Here is a 15,779-nt window from a genome sequence, read left to right as displayed (position 1 = left end):
GCGATATATTTCCAAGTCAGGATGGTGTGTGGCTTGGAGGGGAACTTCCAGGTGGTGGTGTTCCCATGTGTCTGTTGCCCTTGTCCTTCTAGATGGTAGCAGTCGTGGGTTTGGAAGGTGCTGCTGAAGGAGCCTAATGAATTCCTGCAGTGCATCTTGTAGATGGTACACACTGTTGCTACTGTGCGTCAGTGATGCAGGGAGTGAATGTTTGTGAGTTGGGTGCCAATCAAGTGGGCTGCTTTGTCCTGGATGGGGTCAAACTTCACTCATCCAGGCAAGTGGGGAGTATTCCATCACTCTCCTAACTTGTGCCTTGTAGATGGTGGGACAGGTTTTAGCGGGGGGGTCAGGAGGTGAGTTACTCACCACAGGATTCCTAGCCTCTGACCTGCTCTTGTAGCCACAGTATTTATATGACTATTCCAGTTGAGTTTCTGGTCAATGGTAACCCCCAGAGTGTTGACAGTGCAGGATTCAGCGATGGTAATGCCATTGAATGTCAAGAGGCAACGGTTAGATTCTCTTTTGGAGATGGTCATTGCCTGGCACTTGTGTGGTGTGAATGTTACTTGCTACTTGACGGCCCAAGCCTGGATATTGTCCAGGTTTTGCTGCATTTGGATATGGCTGCTTCAGTATCTGAGGAGTCACGAATGGTGCTGAACATTGGCAATCATCAGCGAACATCCCCACTTCTGACCTTATGATGGTTGAAGATCATTGATGAAGCAGCTGAAGATGTTTGGGCCTAGGACACTACCCTGAGGAACTCCTGGAGTGATGTCCTGGAGCTGAGATGTTTGACCTCCAACAACCACAACCATCTTCATTTGTGCTAAGAATGATTTCAACCAGTGAGGTGCTTTCCCCCGATTCCCATTGACTCCAGTTTTGCTAGTTTGATAAATATAATCAGCCAGGGTTTCTGCTCCTGGTTGCTGTCCACCTGGTTTCTGCTGGAACTCTGTGGAGTTACAGGACTTAGTCTGTGCAGCTGCATGGCCTCCCACCTCATCCTCATGGAAAATGGATGCTTGAGGTTAACATCATCTGACTGCCCTGCCTTCAGCTTTCTATGACCCAAACTCCACCATAGCCTCTCTGAACCACTCCACCTCTCTACTGCCCTTCCCCCCTTCAAGTCGCTCCTTAAAACCTGTCATGGACCAAGTCGCTCCTTAAAACCTGTCACTGGCCAAGCTTCTAGTCATCTAACCTAATATCTCCTTATGGGTCTCAGTATGAAATTGTTTGATAATGCTCCTATAAAATGCCTTGGAAAACTTTGCTAAATTAGTGGCACTGTTTAAATAAAAGCAGATGAACGAGGTAGTGGAATTTACCTGGTGTCCTGCTCCTCACTCCATCTCCACCCACAGAACTTTACCTCTGGAGGGATGGGCAAGAACCAAAGGGCAATAAAATGTTTGCCCTTTGGTCAGCCCCCATTTTACATACACTCCTTTTACAGGTACTACATAACAGACTGGAAAAAAATAGGGCTAGAATGTGAATGAAAATATTTATTATTTATCATCATCTATCAGAACTTTATTTAAGAAGTCAAGTATAATATATACTCATGCACACACCAGCCATCAACCTCTAAGTACCATTTAGTATTTGGCATTAAAAGGTCCATGGTAGCCACATGAGGTAAGTCACTCTCCTAGTCCCCAATCCTATGGAGTAGTTTAGCCCAGTTGATTGGGGCCCTGCTGTTGATCGCACACTTGGAGCTCCTGTTCGAAGTATTTTCCTAAATGCTTTAAAACACAGCAAAATAGTGAACCAATAAGCTGTTGTACTGCTAATATTGAGGTATTCATTGACCATCTTCCATTTCTACATCTTCTTCCACCTCACAAGGTTTATTAGTTTCTATCTCCATTTCCACACCTTTTCCCCCGGGATATTTTACATCTTTCGTAGGATGTCCCAGTCCCGCTTCATGCGTTTCCATTACTTCCATGCGCTCGCTTTCGGCTTCGGTAGAACTCTGAATCTTCCTTTCGGAAACAGATTTACTTTGTCCTTCATGAATTTCTAGCTCTGTTGACACATTACTCTGCTCTATGACCATAATCCTGGTTGTTCCTTCTTCTTTTGGAGATTTATCCTTTTCTGTGATAACTAGTTGTGACTCAGCTACCTCATCTAGCTTTTCCTTTGTTATATCCCAAGTCTTATTTTCTTCAGTTGCAGGTATATCTTCATGAGTGGTAAATGGCTGTGGTTTAACTGTCTTATCTGGCTCTCTTGTCGCTGGATTCCCAGTTTTACTTTCGTCTGTTGCAGGATTATCTGCTTCAATGATCAGACATCCTGGCTCATCAACCTCTTCTGTTGTTTTATCCGCAACTTGCCCTTCTGTTACAGGCTTATCCTCTTCACTGGCAAATGGTTCTGGTTCTCTGGACAGTAATTTTTCCTTCGATTCCTTTTCTTTCCGACAGGTAGCTTCGCTATCCACTAATTGTATCTTCAAGTCACCTTCAACTTTCTCAGGTTTGCTTTGGCAGTTCTTGGGTACTTCATCACCCTGCACCAGTCTCTCAGTGCTTGGGTCAATACCTTCCGTGGCAACTTCTTCCACACGTACAGTTTGTTTTCCAACATTTCCTTTTTGGTCAGGCTTATCTTCTGAGACAGGAGATTCCTCATCAACATTGCTCTTTTCTTCAGCACTGTCCTCCTCCAGGCTTGTGGCTACATCAGGCTTTTTAGTTTCTATATGATCCTCAGATCCTTTCTCAGTGTCTTCCACACAGTTTCTACTCTTCTCCCTTAAATCTAAAGACCTTTGCTTCATTAGGCGTCTTTGTTTTGAACTGCGGCCTTCCTCTGTCTTCGATGACAAACAACTACTGTCTTTGTCTTCAGCCAATGTGCCTTCATCTGATGATTCCTCATTCTCTGTTTCCTCCTTTTCCTTCTTCAGTTCATTAAGGATGTGGTTGTATCGGTTTTCCGTTCCTTTCGGAGGACCCCAGACGAACTCGGAATCTGGTTTGTAGTGCTGCTGTGCGTAGAGTATCAATTTTCTTCTCTCATGCTTACTTCTAATGGTGTAGAGAAAGTAGTCCAGGACACTCTCTCGAACATTGGGCAGCTGCTGCCTGATCAGTGTTTCTGTAAGGAAAAACTTCACCAATGGTGGTTGAAGATGTTCGAAGCCCATCTCTCCAAGACACTTCAGTATCCGAGTGATGCGGAGATTATTGTGCATGCGTCTAAAATTGGAAAGGAAAAAAAAAAAAATCAGGAAATCAACAATAACTTGGGGGCAGCAGAGCCCTCGGGCACCAGTGAGTCCAATCAGTAGAACAACATCATGGCCCCATTAGTGATCCCAGTGAAAGGACAAACCGCTGAAAATGGCATAAGTTACAGGGCATTTTTTAAAGTCCAGCTTTGAAGTTATGAAGTTCCCTTCCTAAACCTCTCTGCCTCTCCACCACTCTCTCTCCCTTTATGGTACCACTCCAAACCTGCTTATTTCATCAAGCATTTCATCACCTGTCCAAATATCTCCTCTTGCAGTTCAGTGCCAAGTTTTATCTGGTAAAGCTCCTGTAAAGTGTATTGGGATGTTTTACTACGTTAAAGGTGCTATGTAACTGCAGTTGTTGTTGCTGAAGCTTTGGTCTCAGAACTGGCTCAGTTACAGCGCTCGGCCCAGAGTCAGAGAGTTGTGCTTTCAAATCCCACTGCAGACACTTGCAAATATCAACAACAGCGGCGCCGAGGGAGCACTGCCCTGTCGGAGGAGGCAGTACCGAGGGAGCGCTGCCCTGTCGGAAGAGGCGGTACTGAGGGAGCGCTGCCCTGTCAGAGGAGGCGGTACTGAGGGAGCACCGCCCTGTCAGAGGAGGCAGTATTGAGGGAGCACTGCCCTGTCGGAGGAGGCAGTATTGAGGGAGCACTGCCCTGTCGGAGGAGGTGGTACTGAGGGAGCACCGCCCTGTCGGAGGAGGCGGTACTGAGGGAGCACCGCCCTGTCAGAGGAGGCGGTACTGAGGGAGCACGGCCCTGTCGGAGGAGGCGGTACTGAGGGAGCACCGCCCTGTCAGAGGAGGCAGTACTGAGGGAGCACGGCCCTGTCAGAGGAGGCAGTACCGAGGGAGCACCGCCCTGTCAGAGGAGGCAGTACTGAGGGAGCACGGCCCTGTCGGAGGAGGCGGTACTGAGGGAGCACTGCCCTGTCGGAGGAGGCGGTCCTGAGGGAGCACCGCCCTGTCGGAGGAGGCGGTACTGAGGGAGCACAGCCCTGTCGGAGGAGGCGGTACCGAGGGAGCACCGCCCTGTCGGAGGAGGCGGTACTGAGGGAGCACCGCCCTGTCAGAGGAGGCGGTACTGAGGGAGCACTGCCATGTCGGAGGAGGCGGTACTGAGGGAGTGCTGCCCTGTCGGAGGGTCAGTACTGAGGGAGCACGGCCCTGTCGGAGGAGGCGGTACTGAGGGAGTGCTGCCCTGTCGGAGGGTCAGTACCGAGGGAGCGCTGCGATCTGAAATGTTCTGATCTTTTATCTCGATGCTATTGTGGGACGTTACATTGTGTAAACTGGCTGATGCATTTCCTACATTAAAACAGTGACTACAATTCAAAATAAAGTAATTCATCGGCTACAAAGCTCTTTTGCGTCTCCCGAGGTTGTGAAAGGTGCGAGATAAGTACAAGTCTCTCTGATGACACTCACTGGTTGAGGTTGCTGAACTGCTGTCTCCAGTGAGGGGCACGTTTCACGTATCCAGTCTCCTGATTTACCAGCTCAATGCCATAAAAATCCAGCATCATCTTGTACGCTTCAATCAGCCTCTTCTTTGCATCTTCAGATTCTTTGAATAACTGTTGATAGTGAAATAGTTATTGCGTTGTGCATAAAAATGTAGAAAATTTAAAAAAAAAACAAAATCCATTTAATCACCTTAGGAGATAACAGGTGAGAGTCACTGAACATTTTGATGGAATACTCTCCACTTGCCTGGATGTGTGCAGCTCCCACAACACTCAAGAAGTTTGACACCATCCAGGACAAAGCAACCCGCTTGATTGGCACCCCATCCACAAACATTCACTCCCTCCACCACCGACGCACAGTAGCAGCAGTGTGTGTACCATCTACAAGATGCACTGCAGCAACTCACTAAGGGTCCTCTGTCAGCACCTTCCAAACCCACAACCACTACCATCTAGAAGGACAAGGGCAGCAGACACATGGGAACACCACCACCTGGAAGTTCCCCTCCAAGTCATTCACCATCCTGACTTGGAAATATATCACTGTTCCTTCACTGTCGCTGAGTCAAAATCCTGGAACTCCCTCCCTAACAGCACTGTGGGTGTACCTACACCACATGGACTGCAGCGGTTCTAGAAGGCAGCTCACCACCACCCTCTCAAGGGCAATTAGGGATGGATACTAATTGGTGGCATTGCCAGCGACACCCACATCCCACAAATTAATTAAAAGCAAAAGAACTACCTTGTCGTAACCCCTCACATACTTTTCATTGGCTGTAAAAGGACACTATCAGAACTCAAGGCAATGAGCTATGCTTAGAGGATAAATATAAACACAAGCCAGATTGACCAGTAAAGTTCTCGGTTCAATTCCCCCTTCAGAGCAGATTTAGCAAATATCATCCAGGATGGGAAATATTAAAACAGACCATGAAAACAGAACTATGATAAAAGCAAAGTACTGTGGATTTTGGAAATCTAGAACAAAAACAAAAATACCTGGAAAAACTCTGCAGGTCTGACAGCATCTGCGGAGAGGGATACAGTTGATGTTTCGACTCCGTATGACCCTTCATCAGAACTAAGACATATAGAAATGAGATGAAATGTAAGCTGGTAGAAGGGGGTGGGACAGGAGAGCTGGATAGGGGGCCAGTGATAGGTGGAGGCCAAGAAGAGATTGCCAAAGATGTCATAGACAAATTGTCAAAGGGGTGTTGACGGTGGTGATATTATCTAAAGGATGTGTTAATGGGGACATTAAGGGAAGCAAGCAGGACAAGCTAGTGGCAGATGGCCCTGCTCCCAATGTGGTCTCCTCTACATTGGAGAGACCAAACGCAGACTGGGTGACCACTTTGTGGAACACCTTCGGTCTGTCCGCAAGCATGACCCAGACCTCCCTGTCACTTGCCATTTCAACACACCACCCTGCTCTCATGCCCACATGTCCGTCCTTGGCCTGCTGCACTGTTCCAGTGAACCTCAACGCAAACTGGAGGAACAGCACCTCATCTTCCGATTAGGCACTTTACAGCCTTCCGGACTTAATATTGAGTTCAACAACTTCAGATCATGAACTCTCTCCTCCATCCCCACCCCCTTTCCGATCCCCCTTTTTCCAATAATTTATAATTTTTTTACAACTATATTTTTTCTTTTCCCACCTATTTTTAAATTTATTTCGATCTATTGTTTCATCTCCACCTTTTAGCCCATTTCAATCCCTTCCCCCCATCCTACCCCACCCCCACAAGGGCCATCTGTCCCTAGCTTATCCTGCTTGCTACCCTTAATGTCCCCATTAGCACATCCTTTAGATAATATCACCACCATCAACACCCCTTTGTCCTTTTGTCTATGACATCTCTGGCAATCTCTTCTTGGCCTCCACCTATCACTGGACCCCTATCCAGCTCTCCTGTCCCACCCCCTTCTATCAGCTTACATTTCATCTCATTTCTATATGTCTTAGTTCTGATGAAGAGTCATACGGACTCGAAACGTCAACTGTATCCCTCTCCGCAGATGCTGTCAGACCTGCTGAGTTTTTCCAGGCTTTTGTTCATGAAAACAGAACTGCTAGCCTTGCCAGTGATGCTAGTATTCTGTGAATGAATAAAAAAAACGTGGTCCATCATCACACAAGTTATAACATCAAAGCAATGTGACCATTCATTTTCTTAGGAAGGTAAGAAATGTTGGCCAGAGACTGTATACAGTCAGAATCCACATAGTGACTCTGGAGATGCAGGGAGACTCACAATGTGACTTTCACAAAATAAATTTCACACTTTATTTTCCCTCCTTCTCTTGGGAAAACATGTTCCTTAATTTACTTAAAGGACGTTTGTACACTGAACTTGAAGTTTCAGAGAATACAACACCAATGGATCCCATCACTTCAAATACTAATTAACTTTTCAGTTTCCTACATGTATAATGGCAAGCATGGGACAGTAAACAGAAGAGTGGGCAAAATAAAAACCTGCGGGGAACATAGGATTTAGGAGCAGAGGAAGGCCATTTGGCCCTTCGAGCCTGCTCCACCATTCGATAAGATCATGGCTGATCTGGTTGTGATCTCAACTCCACTTTCCTTTCTGCCCACCATGACAGGAAAACGGAGTTGAGACCACAAACACATCAGCAGGTTGAAGGCCTATTCCAAATGTTCCAAAGTCCAATGTTCCTGCATTAGAACCATAGAAAAGTTAACAACACAGAACGAGGCCACTCAGCCCATCGTGTCTGCACCAGCTGGAAAAAAAACTAGCTGCCCATTCTAATCCCACCTCCTTCCTAGTCTGTAGCCTGGCAGGTTACAGCACTTTAGGGGCCTAGCCAGAGTAGACAGGAACGTCCTGCTTCCCCTAGTAGATCCAGGTACCTTTTAAATGAGGTGAGGGTTTCTGCCTCCACCACCAAACCAGGCAGTGGATTCCAAACACCCACCACCCTTTGGGTGAAGAAGTCTTTCCACATGTCCCCTCTAATTGTTCTACCAATCACATTAAATCTGTGCCCCTGGTTATTGACCTCTCCGCTAGGGGAAAACAGGGCATCCCTGTCTACCCTATCCAGGCCCCTCAAGTTTGCACACCTCAATCAGGTCACCCCTCAGCCTCCTCAGTTCTCAGGAAAACTACCCAAGCCTATCCAATCTCTTCTCATAGCTGCAATTTTCAAGCCCTGGCAACATTCTTGTAAATCTCCTCTGTACTCTCTGAAGAGCTATTTTATCCAGACACTATGATTTTGTGGTGGGCAGAACTGTACACAGAATTCCAGCTGTGGCCTAACCAGCATTTTATACAGTTCCCTCATTACATCCCTGCTCTTGTATTCTATACCGCATCCAATAAAGGAAAGCAGCCATAAACAAAAAATGCTGGAAAAACTCAGCAGGTCTGACAGCATCTGTGGAGAGAAAGACAGAGTTAACGTTGCGAGTCCGTATGACTCTTTTTCAGAGCTGAAGAAGTCATACTGACTCGAAACGTTAACTCTGTCTTTCTCTCCACAGATACTGTCAGACCTGCTGAGTTTTTCCAGCATTTTTTGTTTTTGTTTCAGATTTCCAGCATCCGCAGTATTTTGCCTTTATCTTGAAGGAAAGTATTCCATGTGCTTTCTTTACCACCTTATCCACCCTGTCCTGCCACCTTCAGGGACCTGTGAACATGCACTCCAAGGTCTCGCACTTCCTCAACCCCTCCCAATATCCTCCCATTTATTGAGTATTCCCTTGCTTTGTTTGCCCTCCCCAAATGTACTATCTCACACTTCTCTGGGTTGAATTCCACCTGCCATCTTTTCGTCCACTCAACCAAACCATTGATACCATTCTGGAGACAACAGCTATCCTTTTCACTATCAACTGTATGGCCAATTTTTGTGTCATCTGCAAATTTCCCAATCATGCCTTCCACATTTAAGTCTAAGTCATTAATACATACGACCAACAGCAAGGGCTCCAACACTGAGCCCTGCGGGACACCATTGGAAACCGTTTTCCATTCGCAAAAACATCTATTGGCCATTATCCTTTGTTTCCTGTCACCGAGCCAATTTTGGATCTAACTTGCCACATTCCCCTGTATCCCATAGGCTTTTACTTTCCTGACCAGTCTGCCATGTGGGACCTTGTCAAATGCCTATTGAAATCCAAGTAGACAACACCCACTACACTACCCTCATCAATCCTCCTTGTTATTTCTCAAAAGATTTGATAAAATTAGTAAGATACGATCTTCCCCTAACAAAACCATTCCAACTATCCCCAATTACTCCGTTCCTTTCTATGGGACAGTTTCTCCGGTCTCTCAGAATTGATTCTAATAATTTGCCCACCACCGAAATCAGACTGACCGGCCTATAACTGTTTGGCCTATCCCTTGCACCCTTCTTAAATAATGGTACAATGTTTGCAGATCTCCAGTCTTCTGGTACCTCACCAGTATCCAGTGAGGGATGGAAAATGATCATCAGAGCACCCGCTATTTCCTCTCTGGCTTCCTCGAACAGCCGGTATTCCCCTCAGTTTTGTTTTATTTTTGCCATTCTTTTGTTTATTGTACCAGGGAAGGAATGAAGTGAATTTATTTAACACAGCAAGTTGTTAAGGTCTGAAATCCACTGTCTTAAAGGACAGTGGAAGCAGATTCAATAATAACTTTTGGAAGAAAATTGGAAAAACCACTTGAAAAAGGAAAAATTTGCAGGGCTATGGGGAAAGGGCAGGGATAACAGGATTAATGGGCAGTTCTTTCAATGGCACAATTGGCCAAATTGCCACCTTCTGTGCCCTAAGCTTGTATAGACTTGTCTTTCTAAAGATCAGGAATATTTAGTGCTTTTGAGTCGGATGGAGAGCAACACACCGAACAATTCCTCTCCCTGATACACACCTCAATTTCATGACTTGTGAGTTCCTTGGCATACCAATTCATCCCAGGTTCTCGCAATGGAAACAGCCTGAAAGCACAAATCAAATGGTTAGAAATGAGGACAGCTCCCAAATTGTCAGGAAAATTTTAAACAATGCTTTCCAACGCAGAACTGAAGACTGTAGTAATTTAAATATTCACAATACTTAAGCAGCATGCTCTCGTATCACCATGAAGCTGTACTGCCACCACACAAGTGCCAGGCAATGATCACCCCCAACAAGACAGAATCTAACCATCGCCCTTTGACGTTCAATGGCATTACCATCACTGAATTCCCCCCTATCAACATCATGGGGGTTACCATTAACCAGAAACTGAACTGGACTAGCCATATAAATACTGTGGCTACAAGAGCAGGTCAGAGGCTAGGAATCCTGCGACAAGCAACTCACCCCCTGACTCCCCAAAGCCTGTCCACCATCTACAAGGCACAAGTCAGGAGTGTGATGGAATACTCCCCACTTGCCTGGATGAGTTCAGCTCCTGCCACACTCGAGAAGCTTGACACCATCCAGGAAAAAGCAGCCCGCTTGATTGGTAGCCCATTCACCATCTTAAAACATTCACTCCCTCCACCACCGACGCACAGTGGCAGCAGTGTGTACCATCTACAAGATGCACTGCAGCATCTCACCAAGCCTCCTTTGACAGCACCTTCCAAATCCTGAACCCCTTACCATCTAGAAGGACAAGCGCAATAGGTGCATGGGAACACCACCAACTGCAAGTTACCCTCCAAGACACTCACCATTCTGACTTGGAAATATATCGCCGTCCCTTCACTGTCGCTGGGTGAAAATCCTGGAACTCCCTTCCTAACAGCATTGTGGGTGTACCTACACCACATGGAATGCAGCTCATCACTTCCTTCTCAAGGGCAATCAGGGTTGGAAATAAATGTTAGTATTGCCAGCTCACATCCCAAGAATGAGTAACAAAATTACCCATCAATACACAACACAACATAACACAATGGCAAGGGTGGCATGCAGGTTCAGTGGCCTCCTCCATCAGATTGCAGGTGGTGAGGGTAGTCATGATATTCATTCCAGGTCATTCTGTAAATCAGTGTCTTAAAGCACAAATTGTGCCTACTTTGGTTCTTTGAAGGAGCTATCCAATTTACTCTCATGTCACAGCCCCTTCCCCATAACCCTGCAAATTAGCTCTCCTCAGGGAGGTGTCCAATTTATTTCTGAAAGATGTTATGCAATCTGATGTCACCACCCTTTCAGGTAATGATTTACAGTCCATAACAACTCTGTGGGTGAAGACGCTTCTCATCCTGTTCTAGTTGTCTTTTTTATCAATTATGTTACGTCTGGTTGCTGACTTACTTGCTGTGGGAAATATTTCTCCTCACTTGCTCTATCAAGTCCCCTCATAATACTGAACACATTTTCGAGATCTATCTTTAACCATCTCTACTCTAGGGAGAACGATCTCACACTCTATTCTCTCGACATAACTGAAATCTCTCAAACATGATCTAATCCTGGTAAACCTGCTCTACACCTTCTCCAAGACCTTAACATACTTTCTGAAGTCTGGTATTTTTTATTCATTCATGGGATGTGGGCATTGCTAGCTAGGCCAGCATTTGTTACCCATCCCTAATTACCCTCGAGAAGGTGGTGATGAGCTGCCTTCTTGAACCGCTGCAGTCCATGTGGTGTAGGTACACCCACAGTGCTGTTAGGGAGGGAGTTCCAGGATTTTGACCAAGCGACAGTGAAGGAACGGCGATATATTTCTAAGTCAGGATGGTGAGTGACTTGGAGGGGAACTTCCAGGTGGTGGTGTTCCCATGTGTCTGCTAGATAGTAGTAGTCGTGGGTTTGGAAAGTGCTGTCGAAGGAGCCTTGGTGAATTCCTCCTGTGCATCTTGTAGATGGTACACACTGCTGCTACTGTGCGTTTGCTTTGTCTTGGATGGTGTCAAGCTTCTTGAGTGTTGTGGGAGCTGCACTCATCCAGGCAAGTGGAGAGTATTCCATCACATTCCTGATTTGTGCCTTGTAGATGGTGGACAGGCTTTGGGGAGTCAGGAGGTGAGTTACTCACCGCAGGATTCCTAACCTCTGACCTGCTCTTGTAGCCACAGTATTCATATGGCTAGTCCAGTTCAGTTTCTGGTCAATTGAAACCCCAGGAATGTTGATAGTGGGGGATTCAGTGATGGTAATGCCATTGAGTGTCAAGGGGCGATGGTTGGATTCCCTCTTGTTGGAGATGGTCATTGCCTGGCACTCATGTGGTGCAAATGTTACTTGCCACTTGTCAGCCCAAGCCTGGATATTGTCTAAGTCTTGTACATGGACTGTTTCAGTATCTGAGGAGTCACGAATGGTGCTGAACATTGTGCAATCATTAGCGAACACCCCCACTTCTGACCTTATGATGGAAGGAAGGTCATTGATGAAGTAGCTGAAGATGGTTGGGCCGAGGACACTACCCTGAGGAACTCCTGCAGTGATGCCCTGGAACTGAGATGATTGACCTCCAACAACCACAACCATCTTCCTTTGTGCTAGGAATGATTCCAATCAGCGGAGAGTTTTCCCCCTGATTCCCATTCACTCCAGTTTTGCTAGGGCTCCTTGATGCCACACTCGGTCAAATGCAGCCTTGATGTCAAGGGCAGTCACTCCCACCTCACCTCGGGAGTTCAGCTCTTTTGTCCACATTTGAATCAGGGCTGTAATGAGGTCAGGAGCTGAGTGGCCCTGTCGGAACCCAATCTGAGCATCAGTTAAGCAGGTTGTTGCTAAGCAAGTGCTGCTTGATAGCACTGTTGATGACCTCTTCCATCACTTTACTGATGATCGAGAGTAGACTGATGGGGCGGTAATTGGCCAGGTTGGATTTGTCCTGCTTTTTTGTGTACAGGAGAATTTTCCACGTAGCTGGGTAGATGCCAGTGTTGTAGCTGTACTGGAACAGCTTGATAGGGGGTGGCAAGTTCTGGAACACAAGTCTTCTGTACTATTACCGGGATATTGTCAGGCCCCACAGCCTTTGCAGTATCCAGTGCCTTCAGCTGTTTCTCGATATTACATGGAGTGGATCGAATTGGCTGAAGACTGGCATCTGTGATGCTGGGGACCTCCGGAAAAGGATCATCCACTCGGCACTTCTGGCTGAAGATTGTTTCAAGTTCTTCAGCCTTATCTCTTGCACTGATGCGCTGGGCTCCCCCATCATTAAGGATGGGGCTATTTATGGAGTCTCCTCATGTAGTGAGTTGTTTAATTGTCCATCATTATTCACGACTGGATGTGGGCAGGACTGCAGGGCTTAGATCTGATCTGTTGGTTGCGGAATCGCTTTGCTCTGTCTATCACTTGCTGCTTATGCTGTTTGGCACGCAAATAGTCCTGTGTTATAGCTTCACCAGGTTGACACCTCATTTTTAGGTATGCCTGGTGCTGCTCCTGGCCTGCCCTCCTGCACTCTTCATTGAACCAGGGTTGATCCCCTGGCTTGATGGTAATGGTAGAGTGGGGGATATGTCAGGCCATGATGTTACAGATTGTGTTTGAGTGCAATTTTGCTGCTGCTGATGGCCGACAGCGCCTCATGGTTTCCCTGTCTTGAGTTGCTAGATCTGTTTTAAATCTCTCCCATTTAGCACAGATTAACATGATGGAGGGTATCTTCAATGTGAAGATGGGACTTTATCTTCAGATGGACTGTGTGGTGCCCAGAATTGTACACAATACTCCATGGGAGGCTTAACCAGAAGTTTGTAAAACTTAGCATAACTTCCTTTCATTGTCGTCAATGCCCTGATTTACAAAGCAAAGCATCCATACACTTTCTTAACCACCTCACTAACCTGGTGTGACCTTGTAGCAATACAGGGCAGAGAGGTCTCAGGGGCTGCTGAGACAGATCGTCTGCCCTATTGGTTGTCATGCTGAATCCTTGGAAAGATTCATTTTTTAAAAAAAGTGTACCATCTAACTGAACAAAAAATGAACACCTTTACCTCCTTATAAGCTAGTCAAATGCGCAGATATAGAAAAAGACATAATACCATTGGATGTATGAATGGTTCCTCTCCAATAGATCGTAGTTGCCCTTCAAATTCGTAAACATTGTCTCTATTGTCCACTCTAGAAGAGGAAAGAAATTAAAAGTTAACCTTCCATTGGGTACCTGGGAGTTAAAAAAAAACCAAAATAGCAACCCACCTGTCTGAAATGTCTAACATAGTCAGTGTGGAGTCAAACTGTGTTGGACTGTGTGCAGGTGTCAGGAGGTTGGGTAATGCAGTCCATTCCATATCTTATACAGCTGGATACAGGTCAAAATGCAGCTCATGCTTATGTGTTAGAAATCCCCTCATCAGCTGCAAAAGCCCTAAATGAGACTCATTTGACAGCCTGCATCCACAGGGAACAATATTCAAAGTCTACCAAAGGACAACAATTTGAGGTTTTAGCTCAGCTCAGTGGCTAGCACTCTCACCTCAGGGTCAGAAGGTTGTGGGTTCACATCCTGCTCCAGAAACTTAAGACACAAGTTTGAGGTTGACACCTCCAGTGCAGTATTGAGGGTGTGCTGCAATGTCGGAGGTCCCATCTTTCAGGTGGGACATTAAACTAAGGTCCCGTTGGCCCTCACAGGTGAACAGAAAAGATTCCGCAATCACTATTTGAAATATAGCTGGGGAGTTCTCCCAATGGCAATGAATAAAAAGAATCAGCTGGCAAGCACTTACCGTCTGGCTGAGAGGGCTTTTTGTTCGTGTAGAACTTGAAGTTGATGTTGTCATTATTCTTTACTTTATCATCTAAATCCTGTTAAGATTAGAAGACTGATCAATGTGGGAAAATAGCTGGCTTTAACATTGAAACTGCCTATGTAAACATTCAGAATCTCAATAGGGAATCCAGGAGAAACTTCTTCATCAAGAGACTGCTGAGAATGTGGAAGTCACTACCACAAAGAGTGGTTGAGGCAAATAGCAGAGATGCATTAAAGAGAAAGCTAGATAAACACGTGAAGGAGAAAGGAATGGAAGGATATCCTAAATAAAAACAGAAAATGCTGGGAATACTCAGCTGGTCTGACAGCATCAGTTACCGGGCAGGATTTTCCTGGAGGCAGCAGGAAGGTCAAATTGGGAAACTTCCCAACTCAATGGACTGGTGTCCTTCAAAAAAGGGCCTGTTGCCTTCGGAGACAGGCTCGAGGCAACAACAGAGGTGGGTGGATGGCGAGGCTGGCAGATGGTAACGCCCTCCTCTGTTTGCTGGGCTATTAGTCCAATTGTAATGTTGAATGTCAGGCCCTCACATCCTCACCCCCACTCTCACCCCTTCACATGCCCTCCATGTACCCTCATAGCCCCATGTACCCTCCATTTCCACTCTCCCAGTATCCACTATGAACTATTGGCAAGTCTTTGAAATAATCCTGAAACTGACACAATAAGCAGAGGCTTTGAAAAGGCCCTTTGAAAAAATAAATCAACCTACAACCGCTTGAAAGTGTCAATTAACCATAGCCATTCATAGTATCATTGTCAGAACTTTTCTCCACTTCAGACCTCTTAATCTTGTGTAAGTAAACATACAGGCAGTGAAAAAAAACTCTTCAAAGAAAAAGCAGGTGATGACAAGGTCATTCTTGGAGCTCAGCCACTCATTCATAATGATACCATCTGGCAGCTGTATCAACAAAAATAGGCTGAACAGATGGCCTCATTATGAATGTGTGGCTGAGCTCCAAGAATGGCTAATGCACTTTAGCTCTAGTAAACAAAATTTATACAGCTGCAGTGGGGAGGGAAAGCTTATTTGATTGACATCTTCATTCCCTGGTAAGAACCTGCTGTTTCTTTGAAGTTTTTTCACTGCCTCTGTGTTTATTTACACATCATTAGTGGATAAAAGCTTCTGAAACTGATACTATCACTGACTGTGATTGATTGACAACTTTATCACAAGGTAAGAAGGCCAATGTATTTCAATGGGAATGTCAAATGTCTCTTTTTTTTTTGATCGTTGACTCGAGACTGCAGTTCCCCCATGGCTCACAACACTTCTGAGAGGTAGTGAACCATGTCTACT

General features: G+C 45.8%; 1 protein-coding gene across 2 annotated transcripts in view; it reads right to left on the bottom strand.

Annotated features, from left to right (window-relative positions):
• Positions 1–1,507: 1,507 nt before the first annotated feature.
• The window catches only part of LOC144688354 (uncharacterized), a 30,174-nt gene continuing 15,902 nt past the window's right edge, over positions 1,508–15,779 (bottom strand). For both annotated transcript variants that reach the window (XM_078554810.1, XM_078554809.1), the window contains 5 exons: positions 14,426–14,504; positions 13,739–13,817; positions 9,658–9,724; positions 4,704–4,852; positions 1,508–3,236 (listed from right to left, as the gene is read on the bottom strand). In XM_078554810.1, the coding sequence (XP_078410936.1) occupies positions 1,829–3,236; positions 4,704–4,852; positions 9,658–9,724; positions 13,739–13,817; positions 14,426–14,504 (1,782 nt within the window). In that variant the 3' untranslated portion in view covers positions 1,508–1,828. The remainder of the gene's footprint in view (positions 3,237–4,703; positions 4,853–9,657; positions 9,725–13,738; positions 13,818–14,425; positions 14,505–15,779) is intronic.

Source organism: Cetorhinus maximus, chromosome 13, assembly GCF_964194155.1.
Source record: "Cetorhinus maximus chromosome 13, sCetMax3.hap1.1, whole genome shotgun sequence".
Classification (NCBI taxonomy): Eukaryota; Metazoa; Chordata; class Chondrichthyes; order Lamniformes; family Cetorhinidae; genus Cetorhinus; species Cetorhinus maximus.
Note: the sequence above shows the minus strand (reverse complement) of the source record. Positions and strands in the feature narration are given on the sequence as shown.